The following is a 17,314-nucleotide window of genomic DNA, read 5'->3' on the forward strand; positions in this document are numbered from 1 at the left end:
ACATCTACATCGGATTTTAATCAGATTGGTTTTATACAAGCTGCAATAACTGTAGCGTATATTGTGATTTTGAAGGTTCTTTCCTCTGTTTTTGTACCTTTTTCCGTTCCGATGTTTGACTGGAAGCAATCACTACAATTTCTCCAACGGTAACGCAAATGGACGAGGTCACACTGAAAACGTGAGTGAGATGTCAGTGTACTACCCGTTTCAAAATGTTGCTACTTTTGGGTTTTCCTCACGTTCGAATTGCAGAGCCAAACTTACGCGAAATATTAGGAGAACGAGAGGTTAATTTGCTATTTCGTTATTTGATGGGCGATAATGCAATATTATAGCGTAAAGTTACGGGGAATGACAGACAATCTTTAGTCAGTGGTTACGATGCCTATAGACTCTATGCTTTGCAACAATGCTCTACAATTCTGGCCCTCACTTCCGGTTCTAAAACAGCGCCCCTAGTGGCCAAACAATCATATCTTTTATCTTTTCGGGGCTTTTTCGATAACCGGAATACGGCGTATTCAAAATTACACAAATGAATATTCATGAAATATATTTCACACTGTTAGGGCCTAGGCAATCAGGACTCATGAATATTCATTATTCAACTTGAATACAATATTTCTGCTGACTCCCATTTTACTTGCTCATCTAACGAAAAACAATCAATTCAATAAAATTGCCCCTCCCCCATTTTTTTCTAAGATCAAGCTTTGAATCCCTATAGAAATATAAATATTTCTAAAAAAAACGTAAAATTGACAATGGAAGAATTTTTTATGGAGTGCATGCATGCATGGCACTGAGCTGTTCTTGTTCTGACTTGCATGTCAATGGACTTTATGAGGCTGTCCATGATGGTCATAGCTGACATCTTAGCTGTATAACTACATGTTATTCAAATACGTATTACTGATGATATGTTTGTTGTTGTTGTCAACATTTTACAACAATCATTGAAGTTTCAATAAAAGAGTATTGTTTTCTAACTACATACTGGCCTTGTATTGTATTTATAGTAGTACATACTGATTTGAAATCAGTTGTAAACTCTGAAAAAATTATCAACTTTGACTACTGAATTACGTTAGAAAGGGGGCCTAACTAAAGTTTGTTTTTATTCAGCATTGAACTTTGGATTGATCACTCCTTACCTTGACTACTTCCAGCACTGTGTTGACTATATGTTGACAATGTATCACATTTGTCCCTTTTGATTTCTTCTAGTGTTTTTACTTTCACTTCATCAAGATTAACTTTCAAAAGATAATAAATTATCAAACAATGCAACACATTAGATTTCAAAATGACATAATCCATAATTATGCTAAATTATAAACATCCATGAGGAACATCATATCTATGATCATATTTTATAGGTTTGCGATGTGTACATGCATGAAAAAAAATATATCATTTAGTATTTTGCTAAGGTTTTGGAACCATGGCAACAGTGAAAAGGAAATTTGGTACAACTGGAATACATGATTGTACCATGATTGGTGGGTCAATCTCTGTAAAATGACTGGGGAACTCAGTTAGATTTTATCAATGTACCATAATAAAGATAATGATTTTTGGTGTCATACAATTACACTCTGATTATTTTAGCATTATGTTTCATTACGATCCTCAAAATATGTCACATTTTCCAAATCTAGCCAATGATACATTATTCAGAACAAAGGCTACTGTCATATTTGCACAGGTGATTAGGAAATCAAAAATAATTCCCTGTAAACATAGCAGCCATAAAACCTTATATTACCCTGCACATAAACTCTTTCTTTTGAAATTTGAAATTTGTGTATTTGCAACTTCTTCAAAATCAAATATCTGGCTTGATTTGTGATATGGCTGGTTGCATCCAGGGGTGAAATAGTCACTGATACTATTACAATGTAATAACACGAGTACTACAAAAGTACATAACAGCGAGACATGGTAAATTAGAATTACGCTAATTAACATAAATTCCACAGTCGAGGACCGTGACCTCAGAATTTGTTCATTTATATTTGTAGAGTACGTGTACTCATGTTTCACAGACAACAACAGATGGTGGTGACGCAAATTTGAACACAGTAAACAATTATAAGAAGTTCACTCGAAGCACACGTGTTCCAATTTTACAGCAAATTAACGCATTCATGTTTAGAGATGTGTGTATCTCACGACGTGAGGTTGAGGATCAGATCTTATCTAGGGAGTGATGCACGTGTCGTGCTTGCTGTGTGCACACAACGAAACGCCCACGTTCACTCGAACAAACATCACAACGAGCTCAGACGGCTTGGTCGGTGACTGTGCTGTCGATAAAAAGTTAAACTTACTCTATTCGAAATAAATGATGTTAACATAATATAAACCATCACCAGAGCAAACAAAATTATGCAACTTTTACCTTTCTGCCTGTGCCAGTTTTGGCTCAGATGATTCTGTCGAAAATGTAGTGCATTTGAACTTGAGAACTTCCGTCTGTTTTTAAGAACTTCACGCAAATCTTTCTGGTTACCTTTCTTCCAGTACGTCATACTAACCGATCGCTCACTCGTTTTCACTGAGTTTAACTTCACGGTAGCTATAAATTCGGTTAACTACCCAGTTATAAATACAATCTTCTGCACCGTCTTCTCATTTCTAAAATCTCGCGGGATATGTCGAGTGCATATGCAATCAAACGAATGACATGCGCCCTCAGTGGGTCATTTATTTCGTAAAATGTAAAAAATTGGCAAAATATATCAAAATTTCACCCCTTTTTACCGAAGAATGTTTATTGAAGATATCTAGTGGGTTTTTTTACTTCCCTTTAACTTACATGTAAAGTGTCACTTTTGTGGGGAGGGTATGGCGCGATTTACGAAGCGGATAGGCAGCCATACCACAAGGAGCAGCTGGAGGAAATAAATAACACACGTAAAAACCAACAGAAGTAAACACGTAGGAAGCTCCTCGAACGAACGGGAACATTTCATGCTGCTGTCATCTCCTGACTTTTCTACGTATTCCATGTTATTTTTATCACGATTGTCGTGACCTATTGATGTATGTCATGAAATATCGTAAGAGGAAGGTTTTGATTCTCTGAAAATGTTTAACAAGTTTGCGGCGGTATTACAACAGGCCGTTGAAGTGGTAAGTGATCAAGCCCGGTGTGTACTGTACGTTGACGTTGATCGTTCATGATCGCCAACGTCTGGACACAGCGATGGATGTATTGACTGTGTTTAATTCCTGTACGCCACTGTTATGAAAGTAAATCGTTTTCAATACTGGATAATGTATGGTAGTTTCGTTAGTCAACCAGGAGAGGAAAGTGTGTCTTTACAAAAGTTAAATACAGTATGGATTACTGTGGGTGTTGGCAATAAGGTCACCATACTTCATAGATGTCGCAGTGATTTTAGTTTCCGGTATACTTCTCACTGTCCGTGATGTATTAGTTTACATTTCATGCGTTTCGGTGGCTATTTTGCTTTGTTTATTACAGTAATGAACGAAATCTACGCATGATCAAATACCGTAGATTGGTTGTGATCCAGGTCGCTGTGTGATCTATGTATTACGCTTTAAGATATTCAAATTACACGGGATGTTGACAATCTGTGGCATTGTCATTCAAAAACACAAAGGCATGAAAGAGGCATGGTTGTATTGTCATATAGCATAGCTGTTAAGTACGTCAAACATTGACACATTCAAGTGGCTATTTTTAGATAAAACTACAATAGTACTGTGATTTTGTATCCTTTCTTCAATAAAACCTGATATACACCGTCTACAATGCAGTTACAATCTTGCAACTTTAAAAAAAAATAAAGTGGAATTGCAATGTTTACAACATGCTTTCTACCACTGTATGATAACACATTACTGGACCTGGGAATATCAGTTAGTCTTCATGATATCATGGCATCTCCTTCATTCTAATAAATTTTGTTTTCTTGCAGTTGGCCCCAACATTATCACTAAAACAAGACTTTGTTTACCATTGGAAGTCAGTGACACATTATTTCATTGACAACAAAGGTGAGTGTTTTATACTTGGTTCCATCGTGGATCTAATAATTTTGGCACTAATAAAATAATTTAATAATATTTCTTATACTACAAACATAGTAACTGCTACCTCCATGGGAAATGAAACATGCATAGGGATGTTGTAATATATTCACACAATACATTTGTGGTTCATGAAATATTCACAACAAAATTTCATTATGCTTAGAATGTTCAGCAGCTTGATTTTTCCATAGACCCTACATGAAAGTCTGTGATTTATCACATAGGTAGTTATACACAGATATGAGGGCTCCTCTTAGGGATTCTTTACCAGTACAGATGGAAAGTTGAACAAATTGTTCCCTGTTCATAGTAAAAACTGTCATCATCCCAAATGCAAAGTTAATACACCAGATAGGAGGCATGGACTCTAATTTAAGAATAATGGGTTTGAAAGGTCAGAAAGAAACTTTTTCTGTAAACATGTGTAATGTAAAAAGAAACAAACTTGTAAAATCATGCCATATCATTAAGATTCCTTTGATACTAAAAATGTCTTTGATCTCTACACACAAGGAAGAAGTCTTTCATAACTTAATAAGTCAGTTCTTAGAAGTAGCAACAGGGTAATTTCTTAGCTTATGGCAGTATATGTAAGAACACAAAGGAAGTGGTGTTCCTGTAAGATGATAGTGTATATTTCAGTTGATATGCCGTAACACTGTTTGCCATCAGTTAGACTGTCTTGTACTAGGAAAGGGAAGTATGAATTCCTCCTAATAATCCTAACCTTACATTGTCTCAACACGAGTCATCTGACACCCAAATAATTGTTATTGTGAAATTTCTGTTGCATCTGATGCAAGAAATACTGAAACTCTCAGTCTACCAAACTCTATGTGTTATTTTTTCATCTTGGAGGAAGTGTAAATGAAATTACATGTCTGTGTTTGATATCAGACTCAGAGTTATTTGAAACAAGACATTTTTGTTTCAGTTGTTAAAATCAAGACTGTTCGGTTGAGATAGCTTTTTGTAGTCAAAATCACACATCATTTTTGACCAATCATAATTGAGTGCAAGAAGAGTTTGGGGTCAAGGGTCATTTCTGTTGTTTGTCTGATAATCTAAGGTTATCTTAGATCAAAGACAGTTGATATATTGTACATGAACGTGTTTGAATACCTGATCTGATAGTATACAATAGTGTATCAGTCTCGTCGACCAAATGGTTAAAATCATGTGCACTTTACTCTAATCATAATAAATGCAATTGCACCATTGTGTACTAACAACCAGCAAACCAGGCTTATGACATGGTATCGTGACAATTTTTGAAAACTATGCTGTATAATAATATATATCAGAAAAGTATACTGTATGTTGATATAAACCTAGGGTGAGTAACTTGGTAATTGGTGGATTAGTATGTAATGAGTAGTAATATTTGAGGGACTAAGTACACACTAGGTTATAATATCATACAATTCAGTGATCAAATATATTTATTTTTAGCTTGTGTTGCAAAATACACTATGGGGGTGGGGGTGGGGGGGGGGGCTGAGGAGTATGCATTGATTATAGTGATCTTTATCTAACAGTCACATAAATGTCTCGATCGTAGACACTATATACTGTAAACCTGGAAATGTTCGCGTAAGATTTATTTTCGCTAATTTTGCTACAAAACAAAAACGCAAAAATAAGTAGTAGCGAAAATATATATTTCTGCATAATGCAATGTACCAGTATGGTTATTAGTGAAAATTAATCTTTGTGAACTACATGAAGACCGTAAAATCGCAAAATTTTCTAGTCGTGAAAATATGCAGGTTTACAGTATGTTTCAAGCAGTTCTTTGCTGCAACTCTTATCAGGCAGCACTCACAAAAAGAGTTCAAATCACTTAACTCTTAATTGCTCATTGCAGATGACACTATTCCAGTGGGAGAAACCAATATTTCATCACATCTGGAACAGATGTTGGATATTTTGACACAGGAAGAATCTGAGTGTGAAGAGAATCAGACAGGACCATGTATGGAATATTTACTACAACACAAAATATTGGACACACTGTATGCCTTAGGAAAGGCAGATGTAAGTAGATTAAAAAAGTAATGATATATATAGATATACCTGTACTGGTACCACACAGGTCATGGGGAAAGTGATTTGGTTTACTTTAGTAAACATTTGTTAGTTAAGTTATTTTTATTTATCTTTGTTAAAATTATGTAACTAAGCATCAGGTTGCGTTAAGTTGGACAGCATAGTAAACTACCCTGTCAAGAAAAAAATAAAATGAAAAAATGATAAATGATAACATTTTTATGCATTATATTATTGTCATTAAATTGTCTTTGTGTAGTTTTTATTTTAGGGTTAATCAAGTTGAATTACTCCAGCAAATACCTAGTAAATATGAATCAGATATCAGTATCAACAGAGCTTTCCCATTTTGCACATAGTGGCACATTTTTATGAAACATTAAACAAGATTATAGATAGTTGCCTCCAGAAATAAATAATGTCATTGTATGTACGTATGTATAAATGTATGTATGTATGTATGTATGTATGTATGTATGTACATGTATGTATGTGTGTATGTATGTATGTATGTATGTATGTATGTATGTATGTATAAATGCATGTATGTATGTATGTATGTATGTATGTATGTATGTGTATGTATCATTATGTATTTATGTGTATGTATGTATGTATGTATGTATCATTATGTATTTATATGTATGTATGTATGTATGTATGTATGTATCATTATGTATTTATATGTATGTATGTATGTATGTATGTATGTATGTATGTATGTATCATGTATTTATGTGTATGTATGTATGTATGTATGTGTGTGTGTGTATGTGTGTATGTATGTATGTATGTGTGTATGTATGTATGTATGTATGTATGTATGTATGTATGTGATTTTCATTTGTGATTTGACATGTATTTACTTGTTTTCTTGATTGTAGTGTCCGTCTGGAATGAAACAGGTTGTTTTCACCTTTTTCACCAATTTGTTGGGTAAAATCCAGCAACCCATACTGCCACATATTAATGTTCATGGACCAGTAAAGGTTAGTATGATGTACAAATACTTTGTTTAAACTATTGACATTAATGATATAAGGCTTACAGGGTTCTCCCCGGATTCACATTACAAGTCTGAACAGGTTGTGAAAATTTGATGTCAAAGCCAAGGGAAACAACAATGAAAAACAAGATACATGTAAACTGTTACAGTATGAGTATTATATGTACCAGGTATTTTTGGGTGAACAGAATAACTATTGAGGTAGATACAGTACAACTGTTTAAGAAAGCAATGTAAATAAAGAGAACTTGATGGGCATAGTGAAAATAAAGCATTTTATTGTAAACATTCCCTATTAGTAGTAATTATGGAAAGTAGATTCCTTCAGCATGGAGGGATAAAATTATATGGGCTAGTTCAAATACTGTAGTAGGGTTTTCAAGTGAAAATTAATACTAGGCTCTGATAACAGTGAAAACAGTGTAAGTGTACAGATCTTGATAGACTACATGTAGCGCTAGTAGAACGCTTTTTATTTGGTGCAAATTGGACTTGGCAATGTTGAGATAGAGGTTTGTAAACTTTGAAATATGCGGGGTTAGGACAAAGGATGGCTTTGTTATATATTGGTGAATAGGAAAGACAGTGGCACACACTTTCATGATATTGTAACTGTCATACAATACATTGCTTAATGGGTGATAATTTGAGTTTGTTTCCAAAGTATTCCGATCTTGTAACTAAGACTGGTGTGGAATATTTTTATGTACAACAGAGATTAATCAAAGTGTGTGGTCAAATCAAAGCTGGTCCAACTGAAAATGAAGAAGTTCAATTCCTGTGTATGGTGTGTGCTAAACTCAGACAAGATCCATATCTCGTCAATTTCTTCCTTGAGGTAAGCAAACAAGATTTATAAACATCAAATAAAGTATCCAGAAATTTAAAATTGTGGACAGAATTTTTTTTAATAACATCAACTTTAAACAGTCAAACCTTGTTAGAACCATTAAATTCTTTGTAAACATTAAGTGAGTTTTCAGTTTTGATTTACTCAGTAAAGATCAAAAACATTGACCTCAGAATTACTATCATGTTATTATGGTCATCATTTAGTTTAAATTTTAATTCTTCGGAAGGCTTCCATGTCTGTTTAATTCACTACTTAATAATGTAACAATAATGTTGGTTTTATATAGTGCTTTATATTCCACTTTGTGCTCAAAGCGCTTTACAATTATTACCCCAGGCACAGATATATAGCAACACAACGGTCATTTATACTTCCTCAACTCCCCTGGGAGCATACAATCCATTGCAGCCTTTATGAGTGCATAGGATTAAAGCATTCACATTGCAACCTCTATCCTACCAGGTCCCCAATTATACAGCTGGGTAGAGTGAGCCACAGTCATGGTTCAAATCTCGCCCAAGGACATTAGCCTCATTAGAAACAAACGGCAGCGACAGGGCTTGAACCTGCAACCTGCAGATTCCAAGCAAGCAACTCTAACCATTCGCCCATCATCACTAGACTCCACTTTTATACTTACACTGTATTTATTAATAATACTAGATATTTCATCAACCTCTTTGTCTCTTTGTACCTATCTTTTTCAGGCTCCCAAATCTAGTCATAATTATATTCGTATTAAAACAAAACCACAGAAGAATGCACCGGCCAGTAGCTACAAGTGTGAAGTTGGTGAACCTGAATTTGAACTTGTTATGTCTCTATTGGCTCTTTTACAGAGTCCTGTAAGTATATTTATTACCATGGCAACTGTGACAAAGTAAGATAGGCACAAACTAAATCTGTTGTTGCATTGGTACATTACTGTAAATACATGAGTAGTATTGACACTTTAGTTATGTGAATAATCAAGATAGTGTAAATACTAAAATAAAGGTCCCCAGAAATGAGGTTGAATGTGGCCCCATTTGAGCAAAAAACTCGTGATCAGAACATCTCAGAGATGTTTCCTTACTATGAGTGTAATTACATCAATATTTAATGATGGACTATGTCAACGTGTGACATTAATACAATAGTTTTAGTGTGTGTCTGTGTTAGCGTGAAGGGTGAGATTGATAAGTACAGTAGAGGGGTAGTTGAAATGAGATTGACATGTACCCTAAGGGGTAGTTGAAATGATGAGTTTGACACATAGAGGGGTAGTTGAAATGAGCATGGCTTGTAGAGGGGTAGTTGAAATGATGAGTTTGACACATAGAGGGGTAGTTGAAATGAGCATGGCTTGTAGAGGGGTACTTGAAATGATATATACAAGGACACATGTATATTTGAATTCAGACTGGCAAATACTGGAACATTTTTCTGAAATTGAAGTGTTATTTATCTTGAATGAAAAGCCAAAGATCTGGAAAGGTTGACAATGTTCAAACATTTTGCCACACACAGGATACAAGAATTGCTGTCAAGGCAGGAGAAGGATTAATGTTAGTAACCAGCTTACCAGAACCAAATGCTGCCAAATGTGTCGTAGAACATACCCAGTTTTGTGAACAAATTGCAGAAAGACTATGTGCTTTATACAATAAACTGCCAGTAATCATGGACCCTGTAGATGTTGATACAGTGGACGTTACGTGGGGGTAAGTCAAACAACAGTTACAGATTACCATTGAAGCCTAAATCAGTATGTTGCATTTGAAGTATTAGTCAAAATGTATGAAATAGTTATCTTCGGAGATCAGGGCTGATCTATTACTGGTATCAATAATTTACTTCATACATGAACAATTATACATCTGTGTCAAATTGTTTTCCAGGCTTGATATGTATAGTGCTGATGAAGATGATAATATGTTTCCCGGGAAACGAGCTCTGATATCTTTACTATCCTGGTTTGACTATTGTGATGAATTGATTAAAAATGCTCATATAATCATTGGCAGAGCATTGGCCAAGGATATTAGACACCGATTTTTTGAAGCCATCTTGGAACCGTTACTTCTTCAAGCGTAAGTTATCTTTGTATTGTCACCTTTTACATGTAAAGGATAAAAAAACAGTCAACTTAAAAATTCCCAGATATTTCCCATGAGGTTTTCAGAAAACTTCAATGCAACTTCGGTGATAACACATTGTTGTAAATGCATTAAATGAAATGTATTCAGAATTTGAGGAATGAAACTTTAAAAGAAAAGAGATGTATTTGTTGTATTCTTGAAGGATTTCTGTTCATAGCAGAGGTTTACTTATTATCAATTTTCACAGACTTGAAGAAGTTGAAGGCATAACACATCATGTAAATATTCTATGATTTTACTCTAGTTAGACTGACACCCTTGATGGTGTCACTGAAAGCGAAGTCAAGAATTTTACCAGTGTTGTATTTTGTATATGATTAATAATTTTATCATTGTTATATCATCACACAGTTCAGAAGTTGGTATCTTGACCAGTACAGCCCATCTTATCAGGTTTGTCAGAATGATCAACTCACAAGCTTTGCTGTCTGAAGCTGTCTATTTTATGCTTGGTGATGGCACGGAGAAGGAAACACCTGGAGAATCCATGGGAAAACTCAGACACAGATTTGTTGAACGCATAGACCATCTATCTGATGAGGTATGTGATTTCTACTTTAAGGATCACTTGTGAAATCAAACAAGATATTATATCTCAAGTTTTAAGAAATGCATCGGATGTGAAAATTAAAGAGCCCTCAAAGATTGGTAATTAGTTGATTAGATGCCTTTATGTAGGTTGAAATTAGTAGTACATAGCAAGAATGTCTTTATACCATCACAGAGTAATTTATTTACCTGTGAAGTTTGTTGAAGGGTATTAAATCAATCCAAGCAAGTCTCTAGGCTCAATCAGGTGATATTACATGGGTAGTTTGGTTAAAAAAAAAAGCAAGTCTCTAGGTATCCATATTTGTTTGACTTTCCCCAAATCAAACTGTCTTGAGTTACACAGTGCAATCTCTGTGAATTTGTCTTATGAATTGTCTGCAAATCAACACAGAGAAATTTTGAAGTGATTAACCACAGAGCTGCACACAGTACTTGGTGTATCTTGATTGTGATTTCTTTGTATTGGAAGATGAAGTTTCTGTTATGGTTTCTCTTTCAGATATGTATAGTGTCCTTAAAATTATTTGAAGTTCTGTTACTGAAACCTCATGAGCATATTATCAACAATTTGGTGCTGCGTAATCTACAATCAAGGACTTATCATGCACCGCCAGGAATGGAATCTACTGATCAATCCAATACCAGTGAACTTGACACTGACGATGATGCATTAAGTGATCGACCAGATAGTCCGATGTTTGACGACTCAGATCTTCCACCAATCGGACTGTCAAGACTTGATGATTTGCCGTTTGACTTCCCTGAAATCAGAGTGCCTGAATTAGACAGTGCTATCATGCACAATCATATGGAAGAATATGATGACCATGTTGAAATGCCAGATTTTTATGTTGATGAACTTGAGAATGGAGTACTGGAAAATGAGCTCATAACAAATAAAGTTGTTGACAGTACAGTGCCTGTGGATACCAAAACAGATTTTGAACTTGATAATGAAAGGGATAGTGCCAGTGTTCCAAAGGAAAATACAACAGGTGATAGTGTTGTAGGTAATGATGCCAAAGCTGCCAATGATACCATGGAAAACGGAGATGAAATCGATACTGCGGACAAGAGAGACGAGATTTCAGATAATGAAACTGAAGTTGTCGATGACAAGGCAGAAAATGCAATAAGTGAGGTTATAGGGAACAATAAAGATGTTGATAGTGTGATAGCTAATGGTGTTGTAGTCAGTGGACATGAATGTGTGCAGGAACCAGTAGAACAAACAATGCATGCTGCAGGTGGTACTGATGTACAAACACTTGCAGCTGCCACATCGTATGCTTCATCAAATACTGCATCGTTAGCTTCAGGACCTGTATCCATGGAAGTGGTTTCCAACATGTCTGGCTCAGTACATGTAGAGGAGAAGGCTGAAATACACTCAGTAGTTAGAAGGTAAGACAGAATTTCATCAAACTGTCTTAATTCTTCAAGAAGTCTTATTTTAGTATGAGGATATTTGATTCATGTTATTGCTATATTGATGTGGGCATGTTTCCAGTTTTGTGAAACCCGACCCAAGTCCCTTTAACCATCAAAATTTATTTCTTGTGACCACTAACCCTGTTTCCAAACTCACAAAATGATTTTTTTCAGAATTTAATGATTTCATGTATTTTTTTACTTGGTAGATATCTCAGTCTTGTACCAGAGTATGCCAAGTCTTCACCACCCAGTGACAGTAGTTATGATACATATCTCAGGGATGCACATAGGCAGGTATGTCAGCAAGTTCAACCACTCCACCCCTACTCCACCGTAGTGGTACATTCCATCACTCCACCCCTACGCCACCGTAGTGGTACATTCCATTGTGCAGAAAACAATAGAGAATGGGTTAAACTATTGGAAGATAGGTTAATCTGGATAATTAAAGGCCCATGATTCAGTCCATGACTCTCACACCATTGCTATCTCATCAGTTGGACCATATGATATGGATCATTACATAGGAGCATTCTTGGTTCAGGACCAACTTATTTTCAATCTCTGAAATTCTCATCCAAATCCTTGGACCTTTAAATATGAATAGGTTGCAGTGGGAATGTTTGATGCACTTGATATAGGCTTCTCATTTCAAAATCTGATCTAAAGCAAACCCAGGTGTGACTTTGTTTAGCTGGATCGATCATGTATAACATACAAGCCAAGTTATGATATACTGTTGTATTACTGAGATTTAGGACATCATATCGTACATAACATGTCTGTAACATTCTGTAGTATTTAACATGAAATTATGAAGTTGAACATTCAAGTCTGTTAGAGGAATCATTACCGTGACTCTGTTAGAGAAATCCTTTCACAAAGATGTGTAGATGTTGATTGGATTATTTTGTGTTTTCAGTTCAGGGAATGTTCAGTGCAATGTTTACGATGGGACTGGCCAACTTATCCCAAAGCTTTAGACCGGGTTGAGTACGATGAGGCTTTCTATGAAGGTTTCTTTCTCAAGGTGCTATTTGATAAAATCTCACAGATGTTAGACCAGGTAAGAACATTTCAACGTCCTTTTACCTTCATCCTCTCATTGTGATTAGATGAAACGTGTGTGTTCTTTTAATCATGTGATAACATTAAAAGAGACAAGCTATGAACCAATGGATTTGTCCCAGTTTTACAATATTGCTTTGACCAGCTCAGATTATAAACAGAATTTCTATCAACACAATCCCAATATAGTATTGTGATGTTCTACTCCATGAAAATATTTCAAAATGTTTTTAGCTGTTTAGGCATCCCATTTTCTTACATATTTAGATATGAAAGATGCCATATATCATGATGGTAAAAGAAAACGGGAAACCGTCACTCAAACAATTGACATGAAAATCACTTTGCTTCACTGGCAGCAGTTACATTTACACAGCGCCCTCACAGTCTAAACATGGCGTGCCTTTGTTTATTGTTGATGTGAAAACAGTAACAGTATTTCTCTTTCATTTCAGCCTTATGAAGTGAATCTACAGCTAACATCTGTGATAGCGAAATTATCTCAATTTCCACATCCTCATATACATGAATACTTCTTAAATCCATTCACAAAGACAGCACCAGGCTGTAGATGTCTCTATACAGTTTTGGCTAGGGTAAGTTTGGAATTTTTTGTCAGTGTTGACTGTACAGTCTCAGTGAGGGCAAGTTTGTGATTTTGTATTCTCGAAATATAAAAATTTAGAATTTAGAAAAAATGTCAGATTTAGTGACACTGTACTTAAATTAGAAATTACAAAAAGATTGAACTCAGAATTTGTGTGTGTCATTTTCTCTGGCAGTGAGTATAACAAAATGGACTCCTGTAGAAAAAGCATAATCAATATACACAATATAAGCTTTCAATATAATTTGTGTCATAGTGCAAATATATGTGACAACTTTCAAAGGAGATTGAGTGGATCATGCAGTGACATGCTAAAATTTGTTTTAAAATTGAAAGATCTAGTTTATCTAATTGTATGGAAATGTATATTTCTGTTTGATGTGGGTTACAACTTTCTTTTTACATTTCTTTTTCAGCTGATGTCAGATCTCAAAGGACGAGTGAAGACAATATCCGACTTTCAGTTGAAATGTGTACAAGTACGAAAACAGCTGACTGAGATGGAAGACGAGGATAGGTAGGCAGATTTATATTTATTTGACAGAACTGGTGAAAAAAAGTAATAAAAATACTGACAGTGTATGTGTCATACTTACGCTGACCTTTATACTGCAAAGGTCAGTATAGAGAATGAAAGTTTTGACATTGAGGGCGCTCTATGTTGTTATCACATTGTAAGCAAGAGCAATGTGGAGCACCCACAATGAGGAGTCTTTCAATTTAGTTTAGAGAGGCTTGTAGTTATATAAACTTCAAGTGATATTTGTAGGTTTTATGTCAATTCCTGCAACATTCTGTGACATACAATATCACTCCATGACAAGCTGTTCATTACACGTACAAAGATGTATGATTGACCAAAACAGTGTAACTATCGTACAGTAGTTCAAATTATTCTCTACAGGGTAAGGTTTTAAAGAAATTTAGTTGCGGTATTGTCAAATCATTTTATGAATATTTTAGAGTGTAGCCAGTATCTCTAAACAAGCTCAGTTCTTAGATCAGTGTGCCCTCTAAGCCAATTTGACGTGTCACTGACGTGTCATGCACAATTTTCTAGTGACGTACCAAAATTTGGTGTTCCCCTATCTCTTAATTACTATGTGGTGAGCACTGGTGACTCTAAAGAAATGCCAGTTTTTCTCATTTTGACTCACAACAACAAAATTTGACTATCTGATATCGATAAGAGGGTGTACAAAATTATACATGTGTTTGCGCTGACCAAGGGTTTGCAATGCAAGTCAATGTTTATTGAGAAAAGATTGAAGTTTATGTGACTTTTACTATAACACCGACAACAACTAATGGACACTCTGTATCTATGAAATTTCAGCTCACCACAGATAGAGTTGATGGAAGGAGTTATTGTCCTAGAAGAATTCTTCAAAGAGCTGGCAGCTATAGCCTTTGTTAAAGCTCATGCTGAAAGTGGAAGAATATGATCAGTCCAAAGAGTGTGCTATATTGATGCTGTCACCCCTAACACCAAGAACATTTAGTACAGTCCTAATACTCTGTGTGCTAGATCATTCCACTTATACAAAAGTAAAGGGTGAACAGTGTAACAATGAAGTCGTTGACATCTCTCAAAGTCAAGGAGTTAGAGTACCCTTTGAAAACTGTAAACATGAATTAAGCTGAATAGAGTGATTTTGAAAACATTGGTGAATTTACACCTGTGAGCAGAAAGTGCTGTGATGACAGAGAAGTGCCAATTCTATCACTTGACCATTGCTGGTATAGCGCCCCCAAGCGGTGATGTGTAGCAGACATTACTTCAGTAAAATTAAGATTACCATGTTTGGACATCACCTATATTATTTACTTGTATACTTTGTACTAAAGTATGATGAGAAAAGATGAACTATTTGTACTCTGTGCTAAAGTCCGATTTTCCGACTACAGTGCTGTGATACTATGAGTAGAGATGAACTGATGAGAAAAAGTAATCGGAGAATCACAGGACATCATGTCTTGTTCATGAACTGGTTAAGATATCTTTGAACTCACTGTGTACAATTTTTAATTTACAACTTATAAATTGTAATCATGACATTTAATTTTTAACCAGAAACTTTTACCACAGGGTTTGAAAGGTGTTGCAGGCCAACAGTATTTATTAAACATATACATGTTTTAATTTTAATCTCACTCATAGTGTTTAAGAAAACAATTAACAACTCTCAACTTTTGATTCTCTGTGCAGCTTTGTCATATTTTACTAGCAGCTTAGGCAGCTGTGTAATATTTTACTAGCAGCTTAGGCAGCTTTGTGATATTTTACCAGCAGCTTAGGCAGCTTTGTGATATTTTACCAGCAGCTTAGGCAGCTTTGTGATATCTTACAAGCAGCTTAGGTAGCTTTGTAATATTTTACAAGCAGCCTAGGTAGCTTTGTAATATTTTACAAGCAGCTTAGGTGGCTGTGTAATATTTTACAAGCAGCTTAGGCAGCTTTGGAATATTTTACCAGCAGCTTAGGCAGCTTAATTTCATTTCTGTTTTAATTGTTTTAATTGATTTAATTATTTTAATTATTTAATCAGTTACTAATCAAAAGAGTGGAAGATCGTACACCCCAAAGTGTCACCTATGTGTATAATGTGATTGGCTGAAATGGGGACAGTGGCAATATCTTTGCTATTTTTGAGACTTTTTAACTTAATTTTCAAAATGAAGTAACTTTTAATGCCTAACAGGAATGTCTTTTACATGTAAATTAACATGATAAGTACATTATTCACCATAGGACAGAATCTCATTATAATGGTCACATGAAAAATTGTTACGTTCACTTTTAGCCCTAACCCAAAGTTCATCAAATTCCTGATTTTAGATACAATACTTATACCGTATAATTTACTATCTTGCATTTGTTGTAGCAAAACAATTTCTTTCATTTACTGCTGCATTTTAATTTTAATTTTAATTTTATGAGTTATTATATTTCAATTACCTTAACATAAACTTTTCAGAACAGGTTGTGGCTGTAATTGAAAATGTAATAGTGTATTTCTGCAGACAAGGTCGACTTCAGAATCAGTTACTTCCAAATTAGAACCATTGGATTTACACAAAAGTTGAATTATGAGATGTGTAAGATTTTTCCTGACAACACACCATGAAAGTCAAAATAAAATGATAAAGTTGTTCTTCGGGAATTCTTATAAAATAAAATTGTTTGTTGTCTTATTAAAAATAAACATCACAGTGAAAGTAACAATTTTATGATTTAATAACACAAATTTGAAATACACTAGTATTTTAGAATGGTTATATATTTTACTAGTAGTTGCTGAGTACAAACATTTCATAAAAATGTCACACCTGAGCACATACTTTGGAAATTGCAAATGAACATAGCAAACTAGTCATCCCATGGCTTATAATATTTCCATCAAAGTGGTTATGTTATCTATTAGTAGTCAAAGCAGAGCACTGATGAGTTTGTCTCTGAGCTGTACTCAAAATTCTGGTTACTTGTTTAACAGGACATTGAAGTTTAATAAACTGAAATTCATTGATGATGA

The 17,314-nt window shown here is 34.9% G+C and overlaps 1 protein-coding gene across 3 annotated transcripts; it reads left to right on the forward strand.

Moving 5' to 3' along the window:
* The first annotated feature begins 2,934 nt into the window (after positions 1-2,934).
* On the forward strand, positions 2,935-17,314 carry LOC144446106 (FHF complex subunit HOOK interacting protein 2A-like). 3 transcript variants are annotated; one of them, XM_078135812.1, is made up of 15 exons: positions 2,935-3,141; positions 3,957-4,035; positions 5,939-6,108; positions 7,005-7,109; positions 7,842-7,964; positions 8,687-8,824; positions 9,489-9,682; positions 9,860-10,051; positions 10,472-10,661; positions 11,172-12,076; positions 12,313-12,400; positions 13,029-13,172; positions 13,630-13,770; positions 14,198-14,298; positions 15,118-17,314. In XM_078135812.1, the coding sequence occupies exons 1-15, from the start codon at positions 3,097-3,099 to the stop codon at positions 15,224-15,226; spliced, it is 2,724 nt and encodes a 907-aa protein (XP_077991938.1). In that variant the 5' UTR covers positions 2,935-3,096; the 3' UTR covers positions 15,227-17,314. The 3 variants fall into 3 exon arrangements, with proteins under 3 accessions (XP_077991938.1, XP_077991939.1, XP_077991941.1); XM_078135813.1 differs by lacking the exon at positions 2,935-3,141 and adding an exon at positions 3,146-3,261; XM_078135815.1 differs by lacking the exon at positions 2,935-3,141 and adding an exon at positions 3,172-3,242.

This window comes from Glandiceps talaboti, chromosome 15 (assembly GCF_964340395.1).
Source record: "Glandiceps talaboti chromosome 15, keGlaTala1.1, whole genome shotgun sequence".
Taxonomy (NCBI): Eukaryota; Metazoa; Hemichordata; class Enteropneusta; family Spengelidae; genus Glandiceps; species Glandiceps talaboti.

Excerpts from the sequence above, each read along its gene's own strand:
- LOC144446106 (XM_078135812.1), top strand. The coding sequence starts at position 3,097 with ATGTTTAACAAGTTTGCGGCGGTATTACAACAGGCCGTTGAAGTG. Across the intron at positions 3,142-3,956 it reads TACAACAGGCCGTTGAAGTG|TTGGCCCCAACATTATCACT; the intron begins GTAAGTGATCAA and ends GTTTTCTTGCAG. Across the intron at positions 13,173-13,629 it reads TCTCACAGATGTTAGACCAG|CCTTATGAAGTGAATCTACA; the intron begins GTAAGAACATTT and ends CTTTCATTTCAG.